The sequence below is a fragment of the Prionailurus bengalensis genome, chromosome A2, assembly GCF_016509475.1.
Source record: "Prionailurus bengalensis isolate Pbe53 chromosome A2, Fcat_Pben_1.1_paternal_pri, whole genome shotgun sequence".
NCBI classification, from domain to species: Eukaryota; Metazoa; Chordata; class Mammalia; order Carnivora; family Felidae; genus Prionailurus; species Prionailurus bengalensis.
Window position 1 is genome coordinate 74,333,805 of NC_057348.1, and position 20,638 is coordinate 74,354,442.

At 43.1% G+C, this 20,638-nt stretch overlaps 1 protein-coding gene across 1 annotated transcript in view; it reads left to right on the forward strand.

The window, feature by feature from the left end:
* The first annotated feature begins 1,942 nt into the window (after nt 1–1,942).
* VPS41 (VPS41 subunit of HOPS complex) overlaps nt 1,943–20,638 on the forward strand; it is a 186,199-nt gene continuing 167,503 nt past the window's right edge. The window contains exons 1-2 of the mRNA XM_043588529.1: nt 1,943–2,002; nt 11,734–11,772. Of these exons, the coding sequence (XP_043444464.1) occupies nt 1,982–2,002; nt 11,734–11,772 (60 nt within the window). The 5' untranslated portion in view covers nt 1,943–1,981. The remainder of the gene's footprint in view (nt 2,003–11,733; nt 11,773–20,638) is intronic.

Below are 20,638 nucleotides of genomic sequence, written 5' to 3' on the forward strand. Positions count from 1 at the left end.
GCAATGTTTGGGTCCCGGTTGCTTTGCAAGAGATCTTAGGAACTCAGACTGGAAAGGTCAAAACTCGGAGTACTCGGTGCTTGGTTATGGATATCTAAATGCCTTGGGTTGGCCTTTCATCAATCCTTTGTGACTGAGTGATCAGCAGACTGGGAGAGGGACAAGAGCAAGTGTTAGAGGAAGAGGTCATTCAGGCCCTGGAGAGAAGACAAGTGTCTCGCATGAGGTCACTTAGGCCATGAGAATCATGGGTTGACCAGGTTATAGCTAGAGACCTCCTTCCATGCCTTCCTTGTAAGTTGGAGTCAATGAGGCACGGGGGCAAAAAGGGCACCGGGCACCCACCACGTGCTGCCATTTGTGACACCTTTTTCTAGTTATGAATTACTGGAGATGATTGGAAAGAAGAAAATGTCTGTTTTTGGATAAGATATTGCAAATTCCTGAGGATTAGGAAGGACAGTTTTATAATGTTCAGAAACATGGTGGGGGGATTATTCGTTTTAAAGGATGGACAAAAGACAATGGTTTTACAGACTTTACCAAGGATAAATTTATATTCTATCTTAAATATTTATAGAACATATCTAATAAAAGTTTAACAACTAATTTAATTAAACAATGGAGATTTTTTTGTTTTAAATTTCAATGTACAGATGCCAAAAGAAGATGTCAAATGAAAGCAGCAAGCAGTACAAGCAAGCCAAATATTTTTAAAATATAAGTTCTTTTTTTTTTTTTTTTTCAACGTTTATTTATTTTTGGGACAGAGAGAGACAGAGCATGAACGGGGGAGGGGCAGAGAGAGAGGGAGACACAGAATCGGAAACAGGCTCCAGGCTCTGAGCCATCAGCCCAGAGCCTGATGCGAGGCTCGAACTCACGGACCGCGAGATCGTGACCTGGCTGAAGTCGGACGCTTAACCGACTGCGCCACCCAGGCGCCCCTAAAATATAAGTTCTTATCTGGTTCTCCACTGCAAGGACTGATTTATGCTTTATATTCGCTGAATATATTTGTTAAAAAGGACAAGACACCTTTTAGACTAGGAAGCATTTGCTAATCATAGAGTCTTTGGCATTAAACGTGGCCAAATTCTATTTTTTTTAAAACTTTTTTTTTTTAATTTTTTTTTCAACGTTTATTTATTTTTTGGGACAGAGAGAGACAGAGCATGAACAGGGGAGGGGCAGAGAGAGAGGGAGACACAGAATCGGAAACAGGCTCCAGGCTCTGAGCCATCAGCCCAGAGCCCGACGCGGGGCTCGAACTCACGGACCGCGAGATCGTGACCTGGCTGAAGTCAGACGCCCAACCGACTGCGCCACCCAGGCGCCCCTTAAAAAACTTTTTAAATGTTGTATTCATTTTTTGAGAGAGAGAGACAGACAGACAGACAGAGCAGAGTGGGGGAGGGGCAGAGAGAGAGCGAGAGGTAATCAGAAGCAGGGTCCAGATCAGATCTAGGCTGTCAGCAGAGACCCCTATGTGGGGCTGGAACTCAGGAACTGTGAGATCATGACCTGATCCAAAGTCTGATGCTTAACGGACTGAAGCACCCAGGTGCCCCAGAGATGGCCACATTCTAATCTTAGTTCTGCCTCTTACAGGTGTGTGACCTCTGAGCCATGGTGTTCTCCTCTATAAATAGGGGTAGCACTAGGGATTGCTTGGGGGTATTAAATGAGAAAATGTTTGCAAAACTATAACCACAGGGCTTCATACATAGCGAATATTAGTAAATAATGTCATAATCATGGAACCAGTAAGAACAACAAAAAAATAAATCATGAAATCAACAACGGTTTTGTTCAGATTCTCCAGGGGCCATGTCCATTGAGCTAGGAAAGTCAGAAGCAGAGATGCACGAAATGACGCCCCGGTTCAGAGGCGCTAAAACTACATTTCCCAGCAGCCCCTGTTTCCAGTGTCTCGGTTTCTCTCATTTCCGGGTCTGTCATGTGACTCTCCGGCTGCATCATGGCGGAAGCAGAGGGGCAGGTAAATGCTGCAACTGTTAGGCCGGGGAGGGAGAGGCGAGGTGAGGTGATCCGGGCTTGAAGCCGAGTGTGTGGAAGTTCGGAGCTGCCAGAGGGCGAGGCAGGCCCACCGCGGGACGCGCGAGGGGCGAAAGGCCATTTCGGGGAGCAGAGGAGAGGGTGGGATGGCTGCTCTTGGAGGGCACCCGGGTAAAGCTCTCCGACACACCCCCGGCGTTGGAGGGGCGGCCTTGCTTTGTCGCTGCCCCAGTGACCTGTCTTCAGTGAAATTTTGGCTGGAAGGCAGCTTGGTTGTCCCAGGAACTGACTGCCTTTGGGAAGCGTCGAAGTGAAGACAGTGAGAGTTGGTTTGCAGGAGGGCCAGGAGAGAGTAGATGATGAATTTTGTTTCGTACATATTGTTTTTAGGTGCAAAGCTAAGTCAGCTGTGACGTGCAGCAGTAGTTAAGTGCATTTGTCCTGGAGCAAAAATGTCTAGGCTCCAGTGCTGGTTCTCTTTTTTCTTTTCTTTCTTTCTTTTTTTTTTTTTTTAATTATTTTATTTTTTTTGAGAGAGAGAGACAGAGAGACAGAGCACGAGCGGGGGAGGGCAGAGAGAAAGGGAGACACAGAATCCCAAGCAGGCTCCAGGCTCCGAACTCTCAGCACAGAGCCCCGTCGTGGGGCTTGAACCCACAGACCGTGAGATCATGACCTGAGCCAAAGTCGGACACCCAACCGCCTGAGCCACCCGGGTGCCTTTGGTTCTTTTTCTTAATATGTGACTTTGGGCTAGTTACTTAACTTTAAATATAAGATGGAGATATAAGAGTAACATTCTTGGAGAGTAAATAAGTTAGAGGGTAGAATAAGCACACCAGTTAAACTGCTTAGTAAAAGTAGGGCTCAGTAAAAGTTACATGAGATTCTTTGTTGTTGACAGAACATCAGATGGCAATGCCAGCCCACACATGGCTATGTGGGGTTGGAGTTTAGAGTAGTAGATAGTGAAGGCAAAAGAGTTATTTTCATACACGTGGTAGTGGTAATCAAAGCTTAGTTGAAATGACAAAGTACTATCAAGAAGACAGAAAAGTGCAAAGGCCAGAACTAATTTCCATCTACAGGGTCATTTCAGGTTGGCACAGTTTTTCCTTACAAATTAACAAGGCCATCAGTTTCCATAATTGTCTCTAAAAAGTGGTGTATGATGAGCTGTACCATAATGAAGGAAGTTTAGCTACTTGATAATTTATTATCAGTGGTATTAAGAATACCACTTGTAACATACTTCATTTATGTAATGCAGAGTTGCCCTAAGTACATTTGATATACATCAGTAATTAAGAAATAAAGTAGAAATTTGGTTTGGGTGGTCGTTGTGGTAATAGGAGTGTTGCTACCAGCCACTGAAGCCTCCTTTTTTTGATTCAGTCACTTCAAGGGAAAAATGCTTGTTAAGCACATGCAGCTTCGTGAGTCATTGCTGGGTTTGATGATAGTGGTGAGATTGGTTTTCACACTGTTGGTCTTTCTAGTGGAAATAACAGCTTATTTGTTGTTTGATTTCAAACCAAAACGGAGTGCCTGCGTGGCTCGTTTCGTTGAATGTCCGAACTCAGATCAGGTCATGACCTCACGGTTTGTGAGTTCGAGCCCCACATTGGGCTTGTTGCTGTCAGTGCAGAGCCCGCTTCGGACCCTCTGTCCCCTTCTCTTTCTGCCTCTTCCCTGCGTACGCTCTTTCTCTCTCAAAAATAAATAAAACCAAAAGCCAAGACCTTAGATACAGGGTAGTAGAGATGGAGAGAGTTGCTCTCAGTATTTACTGCTGTTTTGTGCAGAAGTTTGGCAAAGCTGTCTGATATAAAAACACACATAGAAAGTTGGTGATATAGTAAGTATGCTTTGAATTTTGATGGTACTTTTCAGTGTAAAGCCTTCACATCACATTTGGTCCTCACAAAGTAATTCTGTGTGGTGAATGTTTGTTCTGATATATAAGTCAGGACCAGCACCTCCTATGTTCCAGGCCTGCCAGTGGCTTCCCATCACACTCTGAGGGAGTCAGCCTCCTTTATAATACCCTAGTTGCCCTACAGGACCTTGCCCGATTGTTCCTTATTCCTTTTCTCTGACTTCGTTTTCTACTCTTCTCCTCTTCTCCCCTTTTGTCACTCTGCATCAGCTATACTTGGCTTTCTTACTGTTCCTTCAACAGGCTGGCCTGTTTCTACCTCAGGGCCTTTGCTCATGCTACACCCTTTATTGACCTCATATATCCAGGGCTTTCTTCTGGGGTTCCTTCACGTCTTTGTCCACGTGTTATCTTTTCGAGTGAGACCTTTGATTGTTCTTTGAGACCTCTTCCTTGCATTATTTTTCTCCTTAGTGCTCATTACCATCCGACATAGTGTGTTTTAAAGTTTCTACTTATTTGTCCTGTGTGTTTCTGTGTTCATTTCTGTATATTCTCCCCATTTGAACATAAGCTTCATGACGCAAAGAATTTGTTCACTGCTGTTTGCCTGACACCTAGAGTAGTGCCACAATATGTGTTAAATGATTGAATTTTACACATACGCAACTGGAAATTCAGACAACATAAGTAATTTACTCAGGCTAGTGTGTGTAATAAATTTCCAATCTTCTATTTCCAAATAGAAATGCGTTTTCCAGAGCTCATGTTTTTTCCCACTAGAACACCCTACCTTTTAAAGAATACTTGAGAACCTAATTGTAATTTTTTTTTTTTTTACTTTATGAAGTAGAATGAACCTTATCACCTTAATAAATTTCCTTCAAGTCATAATTTCACCTTTGACACTTCAACAGCCTGAATATAGTTAAAGCAGGCATTCATCTCCCCGACAGGGTCATTCTCAAAAAGACCAGTGGTCCATTGTCAATGGCAGAAAGAAGCAGACATTCACAAATTGTCGTTCTGTTTTTTTAAAGCTGGTAAATAATCGTACCTATGTTATCAATTCTTTTAGATTAAAAATGGTTAGATTTTTCTCACTTTGGTTGATTTGTGTGGTAGGGAGCTGTTGAAATCTGGCCTTGTGTCTACAGAGTTTTGAAGGCTAAAAGTGAACAAAAGTGGAGTTAAATAAATTTGTTAATTGTTCTGTTCGGCCCCCTTGAACCTTTTAGAAAATCTTTTTTTTTTAATTAATTAATTAATTGATTAATTTTTAGAGAGAGAGAGAGAGAGCATGAGTCGGGTAGGGGCAGAGAGAAAGAGAGAGAGAACTCCAAGCAGGCTCCCCACTGTCAGGGCAGAGACCGATGCAGGACTCAAACCCACAAACTGTGAGATCACGACCTGAGACGAGATCAAGAGTCAGTCGCTCAACCGACTGAGCCACCTAAGCGCCCCGAACCTCTTAGAAAGTCTTGACCTAATTTTTCCCCCTAAAAAGCTTTGAGACCTGAGATGGGTATTAAAATGAGCTGTGATGACAGGTTAGGGCAGAGGAAGCTTTTTTCTTGGCATCATGCACTGGAAATGCAGACAGACCGCCTCCGTGATGAGCAAGCCAAAAATAAATCTCTCCTCTTAACTTTTCTTTGTTTTTAATTTTTATTATTTTTTAATTTTAGAAAAAGAGTGAGCAGGGGAAGGGTCGGGCGGGGGGGGGGGGGGGGGGGGGGGGGGGAGAGAGAGAGGGAGGGGGAGAGAGAGAGAGAGAGAGTGAGAATCTCAAGTAGGTTCCATGCTCAGCACAGAGCCCAGTGTGGGCCTCAATCTCATGATCGTGGTGACCTGTGCCGAAATCAAGAATCAGACACTCAACTGACCGAGCCACCCAGGTGCCCCTCTCCTCTTAACTTTTCTGAGCCTTGTATTCTTTGATGATTGCTTTTTTTTTTTTTTTTTACCCTTTAATTTTAGAAAGAACCAAAGTAATAAGCTCTATATTGAATTAACATAATGTAAAATCGTTCATGGGCTCTCAAGCTACGAAATCACTTTTTTGGACATGATTGAACATTTTTTAAGGCACTGGGAGGTCTTTGTTTATGCTCAGTACAGGGAAGGGAGTTCACAGAAATAACCACATGTGTATAGTTTGGAGAAAGGACTCACACCCTGTATTCTGCCTGGGAATTTTCTAACCAGTAGTTTTACTTAGTTCCAAAATGATTTACAGTTGACCTTCATGATCATGGATGCCCAACAGTATTTGTTGAGACCTCTCTTATGAATAACATTCTGCTTGGAGTCTGGTTGTTTGTATATTTGTCTTATGTCTACTACAGACTGCTGAGTCCTCAAGAACGAGGACAGAGCTCACTCATGCGTGCATGTCTCACAGGGCTAGTGCTTTACAGGTACTAGGTGCTTAGTAAAATGTTTAAATGAATTTATTCGGGAGGAGAATGAATGGCCTTCTGAATTGAAGATGTCAAATTGTAAGTGAGATGCAGTAGAATTTGTGTTATGTTAGCTTCACTTGAAACTTTCAAGAGTTATTCATTCAAATGTATTGTAGATGACATTTCCTAAATTCCTTACTCTGCCAGCTCCCCAGGTACCCTTTCATCTTTCCTACCAACCATCAGGGAACCTGGTCTATTAAAATATTTGACCATCTATTCCTTGACAGGAGAGGAGAGTTTCTTTTTTGAATTTTCCCTGTGCGTTTTAGAATTGAGGATTTTTTTTTTTTTTTTTTTTAAGAGAGAGTGTGAGGGCAGGAGAGGGTCAGAGGAAGAGAGAGAGAATCCTTCAGTAAGCTCCAAGCTCAGTGCAGGGCCCAAATGGGGGGTTTGAGACCATGACCCGAGCCAAAACCAAGAGTTGGATGTTCAACCGACTGAGCCACAGGAGCCCAAAATTTGGGGAAATTTTATCCTTATTGTAGAGCATTTACTGATTATCTGATGACAGTTCATGAGCACGTACACACCCATGCGAGTGTACCCCATGTGTAAAATAAAAATCACATCAACCAATACTTGCCTGTGGACAGAGGCATTTACGCTCCAGAAATCTTGTGAGTCTGAAATGAGATTATGTTAAAGTGGCCAGGTCAAAGTGCCTTATATGTGGGACTAGAGTTTATTATCTAGACTTGGGCTTTACTCAGTTATATACTATTCTCTTTTTTTACAGTTTGATAAAGATCTTTTGAAAGCAATTTGACTGATAACTAAAGGAAAAATAAAGCCCCAAACAGGCAGTTGCTAAAAGCACAGAATCCGGGAAATTTTTAGAGGATCCACTCTTTACTGTGTAACTGAAGTGTAGTCACAAATTAGCTAGACGTGGTTATTGCCTTATAAGTTTTTCTGCTCATCTTTGTCTGGGCTGATTGGCTGGAGTCCGGCATCACTAGCTGATTACTAGCGGTCGCCCCAGTACCCACGTTACCACCTTGGGAGGGAGCACTCATCCAATCTGGGGTTCTGCGTTTCATGCATTCCCCATTCTTAGCTGTTCAGTCACGGTTGCCTTTGTTTCTGCCGGGGACCTGGTCCTCCTCGGTGTTCTTGTTCCCAGATGTTTGTGATTCTAGGCTCTTATTTCAACTCAACAAATCTGAATCTGTGAAGATGGCATGTTTGCATGGGTCCTACCCAATTCCCTAAACTAACCTTATGCGATTGTGATGTGAAGTCAGATTTGGGACTGGGTCACTGGGTGGCCTGGCTGGTCCCTTTTTCCACACTGGGCAGATGTCCAGATTTTCCTTCATTTGCAGAATATGATGAGTGCTGGAGCTGAGCCGTGGGGGGTTAAGTGGGGTACCCTGAGTCTGCCCACTCTTGTCAGCCCCCCATGTACTCTTTCATCTTTCCTACTCAACCAGCCTACTGCCTGAGTGCCCCGAACTGGCCACAGCTCCTTTGAGCTTTTAGAAATTGAGGCCTCAGGGCGCCTAGGTGGCTCAGTCCATTAAGTGTCCAACTTCGGCTCAGGTCATGATCTCACAGTTTATGGGTTTGAGCCCTGCATCGGACTCTGTGTCAACAGCTCAGAGCCTGGAGCCTGCTTCGGATTCTGTGTCTCCCTCTCTGCCCCTCCCCCACTCATGCTCTGTCTCTGCCTCAAAAATAACAATAAACAAAAATTAATTACATAGAAATTGAGGGCTCGATGATACCGGGATAGCAGGTACATATCACACAAAATATATCCTCTTGCCTCTGCCTGTGTCACATGTTGGGATCTCTCACACCCTGTCTTCCATTACACTCAGCTGTGTCCCAGTTTGTTGACAAGGAGAGAAGGTGGCCGTGTAGCGTTGAGTGTTTCAGCTCTGTCCCCAGGCCAGGCTGATTGCCCGGAGACTGGTCTCTGCTCTGTTTCTTCATCCTGCAGACAAGGGAGCTGGCCTTCCTCAGGCTCCAGCCTCCATATTTCCCCCAAATTCTGCACCCTCCCCCAACAAATAGTGTGTATAGATTCAAGAGGTCACATGTCAAGCACCAAGATCATTAGGTTTGGATATATGCTTGAGTTTAGGGGATTGGTTTGCAACAGAAAGGTAAGGTAGCATTCCACTGTTGCCCAGATTTTATCTGGCTATATACTTGTCTCTCTGTGCCTTCTAGCTCATCATTTTTGCTTCAACCAGAACAGCACCATTTTATTATTGTGGTAAAATATGCGTAGTATTGACCACTTTAACCATTTTTTTTTTTTTAAGTTTTACTGTATTTATTTTGAGAGAGACAGAGACTGTGTGAGAGAGGGAGGGGCAGAGAGAAGGAGAGAGAGAATCCCAAGCAGGCTCCGCACCACCAGCCAGAGCCCGACGAGGGGCTTGAACTCATGAATCGTGAGATCATGACCTGAGCTGAAATCAAGAGTTGGACACCCAACCGACTGAACCACCCAGGCGCCCCACCACTTTAACCGTTTTTAAGTGCATTGGCATTGTCAGTGCAGCTGTCCCCACCGTCCATCTCCAGAACTTCTCATCTAGACCTGTTAAACCCTATCCTAAACCCCCCACCCTGTCCTCCCCCCAGCCCCTGCAAAGCTCTGTTCTACTTTCTGCCTCATGTACTTGGAACCCTGCAGTATGTATCTGGTTTATTTCACTTAGAAAACAACACAGTTTTGTAACTTGTATTTTCATGATTTGTTTGAAGTTCTTGGAAAGATACAGAGTATGAAGCTAAAAAACGGTTGAAAACCACTGCCCCTTTCTAAACCGTAACCTTTCCCACCGTTCAGCCTGGCTTTTGGAGCCCTCTCTGGGACTTTCACTTCATGTCTTCTGATTTGCCCCTCAGTCCCCAGGGCATTAAGCAGCAGGGCTTTTTGAGTGGATGAAGCAAGGAGGTAGCAGACCAGGCTCATTCCTGAAGTCACTCTTGCATGGCTTTGGTAGGATTGCGGGCAAAAGTGTAATTTTTCTTGAGGCCGCAGCTCAGTTTGGGAGGTTCATGCTGGAGCGGGGTAAGTTTGAGAATGTCCTGGAGTAAATGTTCTCACTGATACCAACAGCCACAGGAAGCTTCTGTGAGAGCCTGGTTTTCTTCTGCAGGCTCGGGTTTTTGAGAGTCTCATGCCTCCTGGTATCACAGCCTGGCACCGCATGGTTTTTGGTGCAGAGTCAAGCATATAATTTGATTTTGGGGTGCCTGGGTGGCTCAGCCGGTTGCACCTCCGACTTCGGCTCAGGTCATGATCTCATGATGGGTTTGAGCCTCACGTCGGGCTCTGTGTTGACAGCTCTGAGCCTGGAGCCTGCTTCAGATTCTGTCTTTCTTTCTCTCTCTCTCCCTCTCTGCCCCTCCCCTGCTCACACTCTGTCTCTCAAAAATAAATAAAGGTTAAAAAAAATTTAAAAGAAAAGAATATAATTTGATTTTGAGCTTTTGGTTGAAATTGGTGGGTGGAGACTTACGCTTTGGTTTTAACGAAGAACGTAAATGGAACATTTGTCCTTTTACCGTATGTGTCTATATGAATGTATCTCAAAAAACAAAACAAAACAAAACAAAAAACCTTCCTTAGGTTTAATGGCACTTTTCTGAAAAGAGTAATCCAGTGTTCCTTTAAAGTTCTTGAGCTGGGGATAGAAATCTAGGGGCAGGTCATTGGCATGGTCGTCAAAGCCTTGTTTCTCGAATGTTAGTAACTTACTATTCAGGGACAGTCAGGGGCGGAAAGGGTGTCAGAAGTCGTTAAGTTCAGCCTCTAAGCCTCAGTGTTCTTACCTCAGGGGTCATTAGGAAATTCTAAGATGCTGGGTACAAAGCATTTAGCATTGTGGGATATATATAATAGATGTTCAGTAAAGATGTCAGAATAGTGACTGTTAATAATAAATGGAGTGTGTCCAGAAGAGAAGGATCATGGTAGTAAGTGGATGAGAACCAGGATCTGGGGATGGTTAGCACAGAGGAAAAACAATTTAGAAGGGCAGGCATGATACGTGTCATTAACTCTCTGGAGAACTGTCAAGTAGTAGAAGAATTGGATTTTTTTATGTGTCTTATTGGTGCCAAGAACAAAAAGTTCCTATGGCGAGATCGTAGCTCCAAATTAATAAGCATTTTCTAGTACTTAGAAGAACCTTACCGCGTCGGGGTGTGGAGGAGATTCTCATGTTCATCGTGGTTAATGGCACAACTACAATAAAATTCTTAATCACAAGTCACATTCGTCCCCGTTTCACAGATGGCCTCTCAGAGCAAGTACCGTATCGTCCACAAGGCTGTTGCAGAGGCAGCCTGTCACCTGCAAGGTTCTTAGGAATTTCCTATGAATGAAATTAAAATGTGTGCAAACACCAGATTTGTGTTTAGCCTGCTTCGCAACCAGAACTGAGTAATAGAAGCATCTAACTTTTGTTAAAATGTTTATTTTTTTTCTTGAAAAATATTAGTACTTTCCAAGATGTCCTTGCCCCATTTTTTTCGTTCTTGTATAGCTCATGGATTGTTGCAAAATGCTTACATTCAGTGTCAGCATATTAGTTGTAACCTTTTATTGCTATTGATATCTATAAGTACGTTAAGTAAATCTTCATTTTGCTGACCTCTTTGAGGATGCGTGGCATCAGCAGATTCTCTCTTTCAGTGGACAGGTGAGAGATTAGCAGGATCGAGTCAATTTTTCCCTTTTTGCTTTGTTTTCTCCAGAACAGCAAGATTCATGCTCTAGCAAGAGGGAAACTGTGTTAAATGGCAGAATTCATCTTCTGGCTAATGGTTTTAAGAGTGGATGTAAATTATACAGCTTGTTTGCACAACGGCTGATAGGTACCACTCTAGGGGAATTCTTTTGTAAAAAGCTGTTTAAGCAAGACCATCATTTTGACTCACCCAGATTAATAGCATAGTAATTAATAGCACAAGGGCTTTTCAGTATAAAAATTGGCTCACGGATAATTTGAGACGGCAGCTTCCTCTTCCCTTCCGTGATCAGTAAGGCTGCTTTGCTGGACCCGTTTCCATTTTTAGCGAAGGAAAGAGCCTTCTGTGTCTTCCCATGACAGTTCCCTCGGTCATTCGTCAGCCTGCTGACCACCCGAGGGAGGTCAGCAGGAGCAGTGGGTCTGAGTGGCCCCAGAGTGACCGTCTCAGTCCTGCCACGCGTGGGAAGTGGAGGGAGGCCTAGGAGGGTCACACCATGTGGAGTCCTTTCAACTGTGGTTGCAAATTACCTCCCAGCAGGGCAGGTGGGTGTTGGTGGCGGGGATGTGGTGACCCTTTTCCCTCAAAAATATGTTATATTTTATTCTTTTGTCACCTCTTCTGACCATTCTCCCCCTCTGTGCTTTGCAGGAAACTGAGTCTCTCGAAGAATCTACAGATGAGTCTGAGGTAAGGTGGGTGGTTCAGGAGCCTGAGGATTTCTTGTCGCCACATGATCCCGTGCTTGTTTTGCCTCGTGGGGACTGGGGTGCGAAGGGCAGTACGTGATTGAACCTTGGGGAACAACATGCCAGTTGTCTTCAGAAATATATTAAAAAAAATTAAGGCTTGGGGCGCCTGGGTGGCGCAGTCGGTTAAGCATCCGACTTCAGCCAGGTCACGATCTCGCTGTCCGTGAGTTCGAGCCCCGCGTCGGGCTCTGGGCTGATGGCTCGGAGCCTGGAGCCTGTTTCTGATTCTGTGTCTCCCTCTCTCTCTGCCCCTCCCCCATTCATGCTCTGTCTCTCTCTGTCCCAAAAATAAATAAACGTTGAAAAAAAAAAATTAAAAAAAAAAAATTAAGGCTTATTGATTTTTGAGAGAGAGAGAGAGAGAGAGAGAGAGAGAGACAGCGTGAGTGGGGAGGGGCAGAGAGAGAGAGAGACACAGAATCCCAAGCAGGCTCCAGGCTTGAGAGAGAGAGAGAGAGAGAGAGAGAGAGACAGAGACAGAGACAGAGACAGCGTGAGTGGGGAGGGGCAGAGAGAGAGGGAGACACAGAATCCCAAGCAGGCTCCAGGCTCTGAGCTGTCAGCACAGAGCCCGATGCAGGGCTTGAACTCACAGACTGTGAGATCATGACCTGAGCCAAAGTCAGATGCTTAACTGACTGAGCCGCCCAGGCGCCCCCCAGTCTTCAGAAATATTAAATGGATCGGCTTAAATAAGCAGGAGAAGGAACAAAACACTTTCTCCTGATCTTGAATGGTACTTTAACCCAAAGTGCCTTGGCAGTGGGAAATTTGATACAAAGTTTTACAAACTAATCTTGGCCTCTTTAAAAATCTGAATTTTAAAACAACCGCTGTAGGTTCTACCATACTTATTTTTTTCTTCATTCTTTTAACGAGTATGGCATGCTCACTGGTGTAATTTATCAAGCACCAAAATTAGAGTTTAGTTCATAAAATAAAAAGGAGGAAAGTCACTTCCTTAAAAACTGTTAAGAAGCTAAGTTTTGTTAAAGTTTGTATTTTAAGGAGAATAAAGTAATATATAGGGTGGGCTTTTTAAGACAAATTTCTTTTCAAGACTATGCATAGGAAATAGGTTTAAGCATAACAGAAACTAATGAACCTACCAATTTTATGGATGGACTTATTGATAATAATACTTACATTGTTTCCTTATACTATTTCATTTAGCTCAGGGGAGTGGAAAAAATATGTGTGATAACCTGCTGGAAATTCACACCAATGTGACTATAGCCAGTATAATGTATAAATTTGGGTTGATATTGAGTATAGTTATTACATGGAATTTGTTTCCTTTTTCAAGGAAAAGGTGGGCTTAAACATATTCATCTGGAGAACATCTTATATGTTATGCTATTATGTGTTTGTAGTTCGGTGCAGCAGGCATGGTTCCTAATACCTTTACTACTAAGGACCTGTGATAATCTCTTTGGGGCTCCTGATAAGGCACTGCAGAGTTTGCTTATAGATATGGCATAACACTTGTTAATTTTTTTTGTGTGTTCATTTGTTTTTGAGAGACAGACAGAGACAAGATTGTGAGTCTGGGAGGGGCAGAGAGAGAGAGAGAGAGAGTGAGACACAGAATCTGAAGCAGGCTCCAGGCTCTGAGCTGTCAGCACAGAGCCCAACATGGGGCTCAAACTCACGGACCCTGAGATCATGACCGGAGCCGAAGTCGGCCGCTTAACCGACTGAACCACCCAGGCGCCCCAAGGTTGTTCTTTTAAAGTTGAACAAACCGAGACCCTGCAGGTAACCTGTCGTAATGTCATATAGCAGGTTCACGGGAGAAGTGGGTTCAAACTCCAGCCCCCAGCATTTTGCTGTCTAGCTCTGATAGGTGGGGACTGAGGGAACTGGAGTCCGGCCTCAGGTTCCTATCTCAGCTGTACTTTGTACCTGCTGTGTGGCCTTGGAGGTAGCACCCAGCTCCTCTGTTCCTCAGTTTCCTCTTAGGGAAAATGGGGTCGTTGCTGACTGTGTGGCTGCCATGACGATTAGGTAAGATTGCTCTTTGCACAGCATCTTGTACGGTGCTAGCACCTGGGAAGCAAGCAGTCCACGTAGGCTAGTGATTCTCAGCTTGTGTTTTAAAGGTAGCGCTGGTGCCCATTCTACAGCCTGGGGCTTCCACTTGAGGGCTTGGAGAGGCTCCCCGAGACCCTGGGAAAGCAGGTGTTTTCCCCGATACTGTGGCTTCTAATGGGTCCATGGGCCAGCGAGGTAGTCAGGCTGGTGGTAGAGTCGGTCTGGGGCTTTTCGGTGTAGCAAGTTGGTTTATAATCCAGCCTTTGAAGCATTTTGTCTTGGGTTTGTCCATTTGAATCACTTTCCGGTTACAGGATTGAGATTGTGAGACACTGCTCAGTTGCCGAAGAATCTTTATTTTTCCTTTTCTCTTCTTCCCACTAGGTTTTATAACAGTTAATTCAACTTGCACAGGGCAGGCCTTTCCTCCTGTACTTCTGCCTTTTCTTTATCCAAGTGCTCAGGTGTTTTTCCATTCCTTTTCTTTCCCTTTTTTTTTAAATTTTTAATGTTTTTTTTTTTAATTTTTGAGAGAGACAGAGACAGAGACAGAGACAGAGACAGAGTGTGAGCAGGGGAGGGGAGAGGGAGACACAGCATCCGAAGCAGGCTTCAGGCTCCGAGCTGTCAGTACAGAGCCCGACGTGGGACTCGAACGCACGAACCATGAGATCATGACCTGAATACGACATGTCCGAATACGGACACTTAACTGACTGAGCTACCCAGGCGCCCCAGTATTTTTCCATTTCTGCAAGCAACAGTATTTAGTGTTTTCAGCCATGGAATTGTAACAATTTATCTGTTTCCTTATGAATTGCTGCATTTCTTATAGACAGCTTTTATATTGGGAAGACCCTAGTGTTAGGTTATTCTAAAGTTGTTATTTAAAACATTTTTAAATTTATTTTTAATTAAAACATTTTTGTGGTAAACTACACATAAGGTAGAATTTGCCGTCTTAACCATTTTTAAGCGTACAGTTTAGTATTGTTTAGTGCAGTCACACTGTTGAGCGAACCTACCTCCGGAACCTGTTCATCTTGCACAACTGAAACTCTGTGCCCCTTGGATTACAGCTCCCCGTTCTTCCACCCTGCAGCCCCTGGCAGCCACCACTCTACTTTGTGTGTTTAGGAGTCTGACCACTCTAGGTGCTTCGTGTAAGTGGACTCATGCCGTACGTATTTGTCTTTTTGTGACTGGCTTATTTCATTTAGCATCAGGTCCTGAAGGTGCATCTGTTGTGTTACCTGTGTCAATCCCCCCCCCCCCTTTTTTTTTTCTTAATTTTTATTTATTTTTGAGAGAGACAAGGTGCGAGCAGGGGAGGGACAGAGAGAGAGGGAGACAGAATCCAAAGCACGTTCCAGGCTCTGTGTCATCACAGAGGCTGTTGCAGGGCTCCAACCCACAAACGGCGAGATCATGACCTGAGCTGAAGTCAGACGCTTAACGGATTGCACCCCTCCTTCTTTTCTAAGGCTGAATAATATTCCATGGCATATACAAACCACATTTTACCTAGTCATCTCTGATGGGCACTTGGGTTGCTTTTACCCTTTTGTTTTTGTGAACAGCGTGGCAATGAACAGGAGTGTAAAACTGTCTCTTTGAGACAACTGCTTTTAGTTCTTTGGGGTATGTACCCAAAAGTGGAATTGCTGGATCATGTGGTAATTCTATTTTTAATTTTTTTCGAGGAACCACTCTACTATTTTCCATAGAGGCTGCACCATTTAATGTTTCCAGCGGTAGGGCACAAGGGTTCTGGTTTCTTCACATCCCTGCCAACCCTTGTCTTTTCTGTTTTTCTGTTTGTTTGTTTTTATAGCAGCCATCCTGACAGGTGTGAAGTGATATTGTGGTTTTCATTTGCATTTCCTTGATGATTCAGTGGTGCTGAGCACCTCTTTACAAGCTTGTCGGCCATTTGTGTATTTTCTTTGAAGAAATGTCTATTCCAGTCCTTTGCCCATTTTTTAATCAAGTTCTTTGGGTTTTTGTTGTTGAGGAGTTCTTTATATATGCTGGATGTTAATCCTTGTCAGATGTTTGATGTAGTCCACTTTATCTGTTTTTGCTTTTTTCCCTCCCTCTTGGTGTCGTATCCGAGACATCATCGACAAATCTGGTGTTACAAAGCATTTCCCTTATGTTTTCTTCCAAATTCTCATTTTGTGTGTTCAAAAAAGGAAAACGAACTGCTCAAAACTCTCTGTTGGGGCACCTGAGTGGCTCAGTCGGTTGAGCGGCCAACTCTTGATTTCAGCTTAAGTCATGATCGCAGGATTGTGAGATCGAGCCCCATGTCCTGCAGTGTGGAGCCCGCTTGAGATTCTCTCTCTCTCCCTCTGCCCCTCTCCCCTGATCGCTCGTGCTCTCTCTCTCTCTCTAAAACAACAACAACAAACCAAACAACCCAAAACTGTCTGTGCTTTTTTCATTGTTCTTGGAACCTGCAACCACATAAAATGAAATTGCTGGGTGTAGTATAATTAATATAATTGACAGAGGTGTATATGTCACCATATAAAACTTTTAAGAATTTTAAATTGTACTTTGCAGTTAAAGTGGAAATTCAAAACCATATTTCAACCAAGGGAGTATGTTATTTTTTTAATGTTTATTTATTTATTTTGAGAGAGAAAGTATGTGAGCAGGGGGAGGGGCAGAAAGAGGGAGAGAGAGAATCCCAAGCAGGGTCTGCACTGTCAGACCCGGGATTCGATCCCACGACCCTGGGATTATGACCTGAGCTGAAATCAAGAGTCAGATGCTTAGCTGACTGAGCCACCCAGGCGCCCCTAGTATGTTACTTAATAGGTAATACAGTTAAGGGTCTTGCATTCATCTTAATACTAAATGACTTGTGGCAAATTTTGTGGGATAACCGAAGTGGTCCTCATGTCTAGTATTTTTTGTTTCTAATATATAGTCTGCTGTTTATCCCACCTTCATATCATAAGCCAGACTATTTCTTAAATGGTGCTTTACTCTTGAAAAACATAACAAAGAAGTCTGTGTTCAAAAGAACTTCATTCCCATTTTGAAGCTCCAAGATCTTGTGAGTACTTAGGGATGATTGCTGTGGCATAGGTTGTGGCAGAGTGCTACGGGAGCACAGAGGAGTGGATGATTGGTCGGGAACGGCTTCATTTGGGGTCTCCAAGAATTAAATATGGAAGACGAACCTAGGCAGAAAGGCTGGGCAAGTCTTCAGGAAGAAACCGAGTCATGAAATTGCATGTGCGTTCAGCCAACCGTGAGGCACTCCCTGTGGCTAGAATTTGGAGGAAGTTGGGGAAATGAGGCTGGATGAGGAAACTAGGGTGAGGTTGTGAAGCTACTAACATGTCAGACCAGACAGTTTGGACTTGATCCTGTGGACACTGGGGAGCCAGCTAAAGCCTTGATTGTTAAGGGTGGAGATAGGGGCCGGTGATAGATAAACTGGAAGGGGCGACCCATGATCAGAAGTTCTAGTGCAGGCCCCAAAAGAGAGAAGTAGGGGTGTAGCGATCTGAGCTGGGCAGTAGCAGAAGACAAAGAGGAAATGTTTCTCCAGTTCACTCAAAGGAAGTGTGGGATAGTATGTGGCAGACGGGCTGGGTGGAGAGTCAAGAAGATTCCAAAGCATCCAGTTCAGCTGTGTTGTAGGAAACTGCATAAACTCCACTAGTAGTTAAAGTTTGAAAAAGACATTTTAAACCTGGAGTTTGGGCGCCTGGGTGGCTCAGTCAGTTAAGCCTTCGACTCTTGATTTGGCTCAGGTCATGATCCCTGGGTCGTGGGATCAAGCCCCGTGTTGAGCTCTGTGTTGAGCATGGATCCTGCTTAAGATTCTCTCCCCCTCCCTCTGCCCCTCTCCCCTACATACACTCTCTCTCTCATACTCTCTCTCTCTCTCTCTAAAAAACAAACAAAAAACAAAACAACAACAAAAACCCCCTGAAATTGATATCTCTACATTCAGGTTTTTTTCTTCTAAAGTGGTACCTTCTAATGCATTCTTTTTTTTTTTTTTTAATTTTTTTTTTAACGTTTATTTATTTTTGAGACAGAGAGAGACAGAGCATGAACGGGGAAGGGTCAGAGAGTGGGAGACACAGAATCTGAACCGGGCTCCAGGCTCTGAGCTGTCAGCACAGAGCCCGACGCGGGGTTTGAACTCATGGACCGTGAGATCATGACCTGAGCTGAAGTCAGCCGCTCAACCGACTGAGCCACCCAGGCGCCCCCCTTCTAATCCATTCTTGATTCTTCTTATAATGGTTTTGTTCCAGCTGAAACAAATAATATGCTTTCATATTAAATATGCTTTTAAAGAAAAACAAATGAGCAAACTAGTATCTGGGATTTTGTTCTTAAAATCTCACAAGTTACTGCTTATGGAAGAAAGTTCTGAGCTCTCCTTGGAGCAGAGATAGTGTAGTGGAATGAGCAGTGGTCACGCTCTACTTTGATAATGAAGATTATTACAAAACCAGACTCATTTAGTGTGGGAAACAGCTCTTGGCACTTTGGTGAGCTCTTTAGGTACAGTAACAAGTCCAAGATTTGGCCCTGATTATTGCTTCTATTTTACAGATGAAGAAACAGACTTACAGTGTTTAGGTAACTGGCCAGGCTCACCTGCTGGTAAATGGATTTGAATCCTGCAGTCTGACTCCAAAGCCTGGTCTTCTACTGTGTAGTTACGATGCCTCCAACTTCACTGTGACCTCTCTAATTTTATTCCATGCTCTTCTCTGTGTGCCTTTGTAGAATTGGGCAAGATTAAGAAAAAAACTCCCTTGGAACTCCTGCCTGTGTATAAAATGATATTTTGGGTGATGTTACAGATTTTGGCTTGTTCACCTAGTAGGAAAAAATACTAGTTTCAGAATCTTGGAACTTTGCTTCTTTTCTGGGGAATAGAGAATTGTCTTGTTAATTTATATATACCGTTAATAATTATAATAAATTCCTGTTTTGCCATAAAATAAATAATGTTACCTATTTAGAAAATAATAACATAAACATTTATAAAATATGTATAAAGTAAATGTTAGGTATAAGTTTGTCTCCTTTGAAAAGTACATCCATCTTTGTGTGCAGACATTTAGCCACAAGAGTGTTCATTGCAACTTTGTTTATAATATAAAAATTTAGAAACAGGCTAAATATCCAGAAAGGAATTGTATTATCTTTATAATTGGTAAGAGCTTTTTGCAAAAATGTCATTTAGAGCAGAGGCCGGCAAGCTTTTTCTGTAAAGGTCTAGATAGTAAATACTTAAAGCTTTGCAGACAAAGAGGCAGTACTGAGGATATTATGTAGCTATGTAACCATATAAATATGTAAAAACTTGCTCGAAATCTGTACCAAAACAGGCATCTGGCTAGATGGGCTGGTTGTAGTTTACTGATTCCTGATTTAGAGTATAATCCAGGTTTTCTCCACCCTCCAAAATCCACATGTAAGCATAGAAAAAAAGATCACAAGACCATGTTGTCATTGGATCATGTGATTCTTATTTACTATCATTATTTGCCTTAATTTTCTAAAGTTTTGCAAATAGGCATTACTTACATACTTAGCGAAACAATATCATTATTTTTTTAACAAAACATATTAATCTCTGCACATAATCTTACTGTGTTATGTGTAGATGTTACAGAACTTTTGGGTTGCATAGCAATGGGACTCAAAATGAAACTGCATTGTCCTCCCTTTCTTACCTCAAACTCAAAGTAGGGAGTTAGGAGAAAAGGTTTGGTTTGTTTCTTGCTGTCTTTATTTCATCCAAGATTACATAAGGCAAAAATTGTTCTTAACTCTAGTGTACATTTTTTCCTGAAGATTTTTTTAATGTAATTTATTGTCAAGTTAGCTAACGTAACAGTGTATATAGTGGGCTCTTGTCCATCAAGTGAAGAACGGACAAAGAAGATGTGGTTGTATATATACAACGGAATACTACTTGACAATGAAAAAGAATGAAACCTTGCTATTTGCAAAACGTGGATGGAAGTGGAATTATGCTAAGTGAAATAAGTCAGAGAAAGACACATATCCTATGTTTTCACTCATATCTGAAGATTTTTTTTAAGTTTTAATTTTGAGATAAATGTGGAGTCACATGCGGTTAGAAGAAATAATAGAGAGATTCTGTATACCCTTCACCCAGTTCTCAAAGCATAACATCTCGCATAACTTTGGTGCAACATCACAAGCAGGAAATCAATATTGATAACAATCCAGGGACTTGATTCTGATTTCACGAGTTTTACATGCAATCGTTTGTGCATGTGTGCGTACATGTGTTAGTTCTATGCGCTTCTTTTTTTAAATATTTTTTTTACATATTTGAGAGGGAGTGCAAGCAGGGGTGGGACAGAGAGAGGGAGAGGGAAAGAGAGAGAATCCCAAGCAGGCTCCATGCTGTCTGTGCAGAGCCTGACACGGGGCTCGATCCCACGAACCAGGAGATCATGACCTGAGCTGAAATCAAGAGTCGCATGCTTAACCGACTGAGCCACCCCGGCGCCCAGTCGTGTGCACTTCTGTCACATGTGAAAAGTCAGGTGATCACCTCTGCAGTAAAGATGCAAGAGCAGTTCACCACAAGGTTCGCTTATATAATCACGGCCGCTCCCTCCCCAGCGCCAGCCCTTCTCTCTCTCCGTAGTTTTGTCATTTCAAGCACATTATATGAATTGAACCGCACAGTGTGTAATGTTTCCAGATTGACTTTTTTCCACTCTGCCAATTTGTCTTTGAATTGG